General features: G+C 33.3%; 1 protein-coding gene across 1 annotated transcript; it reads left to right on the forward strand.

The window, feature by feature from the left end:
- Positions 1–577: 577 nt before the first annotated feature.
- LOC132752640 (uncharacterized) lies at positions 578–6,491 on the forward strand. The gene is made up of 5 exons (XM_060742987.1): positions 578–941; positions 3,490–3,599; positions 4,379–4,523; positions 5,709–5,847; positions 6,347–6,491. Exons 1-5 carry the CDS (start codon positions 578–580, stop codon positions 6,489–6,491), a joined length of 903 nt encoding a protein of 300 aa, XP_060598970.1.
- The last annotated feature ends 884 nt before the right edge of the window (positions 6,492–7,375 follow it).

Here is a 7,375-nt window from a genome sequence, read left to right on the forward strand (position 1 = left end):
TCTGCTACAACGATACAACTGGTTTTCGATCAACTTTTACATATCTGAAAAAAAATACCTTTTACCATCAAGTCTCAATAAAGTAAAGATTACAGACTCCAGAATCATGAAAATGTAAACACAAATTCCCGGAACCAAATAAAGATGTTAAATAAAATCTTACCGTGACTTTTTCTGTGTAAATCAATAGTATATCGAATTAGCTTCCAGATGCAATCAGTATAAACATCTATATGTGACAATTTAATAAAAAAAATCAACATTTAATAAAACCGAAAGTAAATTTAGAGTCCTGTCCAACAAAAAACGCGACCTGAGCCCGGTTCTGCGTTTGGCGCTTATTAAACCGGTACCGAAACGGTGTACTCACCATCGACTACTCGTTTATTGTATCGTCTCCGTCATTTCTCGCGTGGTAGCTGTTTGCAGTCGCTCGTTGGAAATTTTCTCGTAATTTTTGGAAAGTTTTTGAATGTAAATATTCAAACTGAACTTTAACTGAAGTGGCCATAGTATTATTTTAACTGGTCAGGGTGGCACTGGAAAATCTTACGTTATCAGTAAATTTTATGACGATATGACAAAAAGAGGGAAAGTAGTTTCCATTACATGCAGTACGGGTATAGCTGTAACACAATATCGCTCTGCACAAACACTACATAAGTGGTGCGGTTTGGGTGATGGGGGCATTCATACACAAGAACTTGCTAATTTAGTATGTACAGATGAGAGGTATCATGAGACAAGACAGCGTATAATACGCTGTGATACCCTCATTGTTGATGAATGCTCTATGATTAGCAAGAAAGTGTTTGAAGCCGTCGATTTATTGTGTAGGTCGGTAAGAAAAAATGAGAGGTATTTTGGGGGTATTCAAGTTATTTTTTCAGGTGACTTTTTTCAGCTTCCTCCCGTACCAGATCAACTGTACGGTGAAGCAGGTAAATATTGTTTTGAGTCGGATTACTTTAGGTCTGCTTCACCATATAAATTTAGAAACAATTTTTCGAAAAAAAGAAAACGCCTTGATTTCTTGTGTGAATTCTCTTGAAAACGGAAACATAAGTTTCGATACCATCAATTACATAAAAAGTTTAGAAAGAAATATTCAGGTTAAAGAAAATACATTGCACCTTTTCGCACGTCATTATAAAACAACTCTTTTTAATCAGGACAAATTATTCCCAGGAACTGTAAAAATATTTGAATCGCAAGATGAGGGTGATTCATATTACCTTTAACGATTTCAAGCACCTAAAAGATTGGGTCAGAAAGTTGGATGCCCTGTGATGCTTGTTGTTAATTTAAGGAGTGTACTTGTAAATGGATCGATTGGTAAGGTTAAAGATTTCTTAGAAGACAAAATTGTTGTTTATTTTCCAAAACACGACATTACTGTTACATTGAGCCAATATGCTTTTACAAAAATAGACCAGGTTCAAGAAAAACACTAGCAAAAAGATAACAGATTCCATTAATTCTTTCGTTTGGTATTACAATTCATAAATCACAGGGCATGTCACTTGAATCAGTCGTTGTAGATTGCGAAAATGCACATATACCAGGTCAAATTGGTGTTGCATTAGGACGTGCAATTACTGCAGAATTTCAGTGCACATTTAGTTACAAAACACCCTTTAACAAGTTTACAATTTCTATAAAGTATCATCAAAAGACCTTTTACCTGATTGCAGTTGTTGCAAAAATGAATTTATTTCATCTGACGTGTTAACTGATCTTTTTATTCCAATCGATTGGAATCTAATGAACGATTATTTTGATGCGGAAATTATTAATGATGATGATAACGCTGATGCCGATGATGAATTTGATGATAGTTTTTGTATTGATGATAATAAAATCCTTCTAAACTTTAATTTAGACCAAGATAGCACTGTTTCTAAAGAAAAAGTCCATACCGCCTCACCTATTCCAGATAACATTTCCCCTGTTGAAATTTTGAAAGAAATGAAAGAAGAATACAATTCAACTCCCCTTGATGAATCAATGAAAAACGTTATTGAAGAAGTTAAAACTAACATGAATTTTTTTTCCTGGTTTACAAGTATTTTTTATATTTAAAACAAATATGTGTAGACACTTTTCCAGAAAATGATTGGTCGCAAAATAAACATGCTCTGTGCTTTGGCGCAAAGGTTAATACTTATTTAATGAGCAAAACATATTTTGAATCATGTAAAAAGGTCATTCGAGAAATTAAAAGTTATACGCCGAACCTAGGTTTCATTTTATTTTCGGCAACAGCATTTAAAATTCAACAAGAGCCATGTCAACATGGCCATCCCCCGCCGAATGTGTTTGCTCATTGGAAGAATGTATATGTAGTAGAGCAGAATAACTCCATTTTAAGAGGTCTTTTGGTAATGAAAACTGATGGCTATAGTGATTACAGATTTGAAACCTATGTGAATACTGATGGCTGAAAATAACAAAGGGCAATAACTGAAAAATAATGCAGAGTAGGTCATCATTCTTGTGTGCTGCATTCCTCCTCAGTAAAATCTATCCACCTATAAAGTTTCAAGTTGATACCTCAAATACTTTTTGAGAAAAAAATTGAATTGAAAAATTAAGTATGAAAAATAACAAAGGGCAATAACTCAAAAATTATAAAAGGTAGAGTTATCATTCTTGTGCAGTGCACACCTCCTGAGTGAGATCTATGCACCTATGAAGTTTCATGTTGATATCTCAAAGGCTTTTTGATTTATGCTCTGGACAAAAATTAATTTTGAAAAATAACAAAGGGCAATAACTCAAAAATAATGCAGGGTAGAGTTATCATTCTTAAGCACTGCACTCCTCCTCAATGAGATCCATCCACCTTTGAAATTTCAAGTTGATACCTCAAATACTTTTTGAGATAAGCTCTGGACAAAATAGCATGAAAAAACAAAGGGCAATAACTCAAAAATTGTATAGGAAAGAGTTATCATTCTTGCGCACAACATTCCTCCTCAATAAGATATATCCACCTATGACATTTCATGTTGATATCTCAAACACTTTTTGAGTTATGTGAAAAATTAGGTATGAAAAATAACAAAGGGCAATAACTCAAAAATTATGAAAGGTAGAGTTATCATTCTTGTGCACTGCACACCTCCTGAGTGAGATCTATGCACCTATGAAGTTTCATGTTAATATCTCATAGACTTTTGGAGTTATGCTCTGGACAAAAATCAATTTTGAAAAATAACAAAGGGCAATAACTCAAAAATCATGCAAGGTAGAGTTATCATTCTTGTGCACTGCACTCCTCCTCAATGAGGTCTATCCACCTATGAAGTTTCAAGTTGATAACTCAAATACTTTTAGAGATATGCTCCGGACAAAAATGTCGGACGGAAGGACGGACGGAAGGTCGGACGGACGGACGGAGACTATTTCTATATCCTCCGCCGAAAATTTTCGGCGGGGGATAAAAATATCTTTTAAAGAGAAACTCTGAAAATGTTTCTACTTCAGAAATTCAGGAACGAACTATACCAACTGGAGGATTTGAAGAAGGGAAAGGTGTAACACGTTATATCGGTGGTTATTGTATTGCAAAAATTAAATACAAGTATCAAAAAATGGTACAAAATTCTTTATTTAAAATATGATAAGCAAGATCAACAAGGAAAGGCGGCGTTCAATGAACGCAAACCATCAAGGGAAAATGCTCTTAAAAAAAGCCGCGAGAAAGTTGATATTCTATCACAGATAGTTACTTCTAACAATACCCTATCTATTGATTCTTCATGTCCCGAAACACTAAAAACCACTGCAAGAAAGCAAAATTTAAGGGAAGGATTAACAAACATTACATACCCTGCATTTACATTTTGTCAGAGTTTGAATTTAAAACTGAGACATTTGGAAACATTTTCTAATCTTTATAAACCCGGCGAGAAAACTATCGAAATAATAAAAAGCCAGATTTTAAATGAAAGCGAGTTGTTGCATAAGTGGACAGATCTGTTTAAAACTACCACGGAAAAATATGTTTTGGAACTTTTTACGGAAATTGTGTCAAAATTTATCAATGTCTCTGCGTCACATTTTAGAAAAGATTTTTTACTCTTCATGAAAACAGAAAAATCAAAAGCACACAGAAAAAAGGTTATGGGAAAGAAAGAAAATAAAAATATTAGAAAAGTGTCATTCGACGAACTTAAAAGTGATAAGTCACAGGGAAAATGTGTCTCCCATTTAAAACTAAATGCTGGTGTTTTAACAGATCCCAATTATTTTAATGATAAATTTTATACAAAAAAAAAAACAGTTACAAACTTTATGCTCGGCTTACGAAATTTCAACAATGTCAAAACACACACAGCAATATATATATGATCAGTTAATTACTATAACACAGAATTGTGATACAATGCTTACACCATCCGTATTTGATAACAGAATAACAAATGTTATAATAACAGAAGAAACTAATGAATCTGAAACAACTGAAAATATTGCTGAGGTAGTAGCTTCACCATCGACCAATGTAACAAAAGGAAAAGGTAAAAGGTCATCATCAACGAAGAAAAGAAAGGGAAAAAAAGAAAATAGAGGAAAAAGAAGACGATGAGAACATTTGTCCCGTTTGTTGTGGTAAGTATGATAATAGCCCCGACTGGATTCAGTGTGACTCCTGCAATGAATGGGTTCATGGTCGATGTGTTGGAATTACTACCTCCGCACAATGGGAAATATATGAAGATGATAATGTATCATTTATTTGTCCTTTCTGTAAATAAGAGTTTAAATTAAATTATTAATCACACGCACACACAGTTTTTTTATAATGTGTATGTTTGTCATTCAGTTTTGCGCGTGCGGACTGGCCGTACCGCATGACCATGACAACTCCATTATTTTGCGACGTTTGAACAAATATTTTCGTACTTAAACAAAAATCAGCAGAAAATCACAACAACGACATCACTTTGATACCCCCAAATACCTCGAGTTTTTATTTATGAAACTATATATCTACCACCCTAATGTTTTTTTTGTTTATACCGCTTTCTAAGTGACACTTAGTTCATTTGTAAAGCAAGTAAGCCAAAAACATGATATCAAATTTATTTCAGTTTATTCGTTTATTTTAATTACATTCTTTTTCACATTCCACGCTGTTTTATTCTCATGGGTAACATGTAACATATACCTTAAATAAAAAGGGAAATAATATTAATGTTTGAAGCTTTATGTGCCTTTAAATAGTGTGAATAGATGTACATGTAATTAGAACATGAAAAATTCATCTATGATTCATACATGTAGTACGGCCTGTCTTATTCAATATTGCAAATGCAAAACTTCGTTTATTTTAAAACGGGTAGTTCAGTTTCTTCTTTAAATTATTTTGCAACTGTAAATGACAGTAATACGATAATTGTTATGTTTAATAACTTCATTTCAAAGACTTTATTAAGCTATAATTTTAGTATGTGTTATTGTAATTCCCTCGGTTGCCAGTTTTGCTACCCTGACCATAGATAAATTTTATGAAAATAAAGATCGATTAACATTTTTGCTACCCTGTATTTCTGTCTTTTTTTCCCAGTGTTATGGTATACATGGTATACGTATTCAAGTAAAGGTCTATTTAAATACTTAAATATTTTCTGCTTTTGATTACGTATTTTTGGGGGTTTTGATTGTTTTTGTTTTTTATCATTGTAAAGGAAGTTATATTCCAGATATTGTTATGGCCGAGGCTTCACCTCAGGAAACGTCACAAATTAGGCGTGTAAAATGTTTCCTAGAAAAGGTTAAGAATGAGTCTAAACTCGAGCGTGTATATTCTAATGTTATTATTCTTTCCGACAGTAAGGGAAGGTATTTAAAAAACAAACTTGAGGCTGTCAGCAATTATGCTGACACCTCTTTTTTTTAACTTTTTGGTTTTGTGGGGGCGAACAACTCCTGAAGGTGTTTCTTTCTTGGAGGAAAAAATAGCTCAAGACTGCCCTTTGCTGAGACATGATGCTAAAACAATGGTTCTGTTTTGGCACACAACTTGTGATATCACAAACCTGGTACGTCCACATCGTTTCTTAAGGCCAGCATTTCAATCGGCTGATTCTCTTTTGGATTCACTTAAGCCAAGTTTTGATAAACTTCTTTCTCTACAAAATCATAATGGCTTTGATTTGGGTTTCCTCGAGGCACCCCCAATATTCCCATCTATTTGGAATAAAAGTAAAAATGATCCAAACTTGGGGTGTTTTGAGGACTCCTTAATCAATGACCAAATTGAAATTATAAATGGTCATTTTAGATAGTAACTGTTGAACAGTCAACTTAATTTTGTTTCTCTGAAATTTGTTTGTGACAGCATGAAATTTAGAAAGAGGGGTAACCATCGTTCATCCTTCTTGTCAAGTGACCTCTTTTTAGACGGTATTCACCCAGTTGATTGTACCTTTGAAAAATGGCTCTACCAAGTGATCAAGTCTGTATCACGCGGTTTAGTTTGGTAAAACTTAAGATCCGTGTGTTTAAATTCCTATATAAGTCTATGTAAAATAAGTCACCACTTGAAAGGGCCATCTATGACCCTGGGGTATGATAAATGAAAAGCTTATATAGAAACATAGGGGTCAAAATATGTAAGCTCTGGACATTGTCACATAGTTTCTTAGGAAATTTGCGTAACTAATTGTGTTAAGAAATACTTTACAGTACTTGGCCATTTTTCATTTTTATTTTTGGAAATTGATTTACATTACTTTTTTAGGCTCACAAGTTGGTGCTACATGCCAAATATTTAACCTACATGCATTGTAAATATATCTTGTATCAATGTGAGTTAATTTTATCAGAATCATGAAAGAATTGCAGAACTCACATATATATGGACTAAATATAAATATATCCATACGTTTAAAGCGCATGTTCAGTAATAAGCTACATGTAGGTCTCTATTTTTATTTATTTATTCAAATAGTAATGTGCATGTAGCTTAAAAAACATTTTCTTACATATATGCTGTATCTTTGTCAATTTTTCATTTGTTTAACAATTTGTAGAAGGGCAGCTCTGAGCTGTTTTGATTTTCGATCGGAAGACAAATAATTTTTCATGTTTTAATTGATTGAATGGTTAGTAATGCGCTCGTGGACTGGCCGTACCGCTTACAAAACCATTCTTTATATAAAATGTGTTATTCTTTACTGTATTGCCGTGTATGATTTATCAATTTGATTTACTTGTATTAGTATTAAACTTTGTGAAAGGGCAACCTTGAGCTATTTTGATTTTAAGTCGAATGCCGAATGTTGTTCTGATAATACAAGTTGTTAGGTATGCTTATAAAAAAGCCTTTTTATCATTGGTCTCTTGGTTTCTGTATATACGGCCGAAG

Source organism: Ruditapes philippinarum, unplaced genomic scaffold (genome assembly GCF_026571515.1).
Source record: "Ruditapes philippinarum isolate M1 unplaced genomic scaffold, ASM2657151v2 ctg10319_1_1_1_1, whole genome shotgun sequence".
In the NCBI taxonomy this organism is placed as follows: Eukaryota; Metazoa; Mollusca; class Bivalvia; order Venerida; family Veneridae; genus Ruditapes; species Ruditapes philippinarum.

What these genes read in the sequence shown, in the direction of transcription:
- LOC132752640 (XM_060742987.1), top strand. Translation starts at nt 578, where the DNA reads ATGACAAAAAGAGGGAAAGTAGTTTCCATTACATGCAGTACGGGTATA. An exon ending in TCAACTGTACGGTGAAGCAG is followed by an intron (nt 942 to 3,489) that starts GTAAATATTGTT and finishes TTTCTACTTCAG; the next exon opens with AAATTCAGGAACGAACTATA. An exon ending in CTTTCCGACAGTAAGGGAAG is followed by an intron (nt 5,848 to 6,346) that starts GTATTTAAAAAA and finishes TGTTTGTGACAG; the next exon opens with CATGAAATTTAGAAAGAGGG.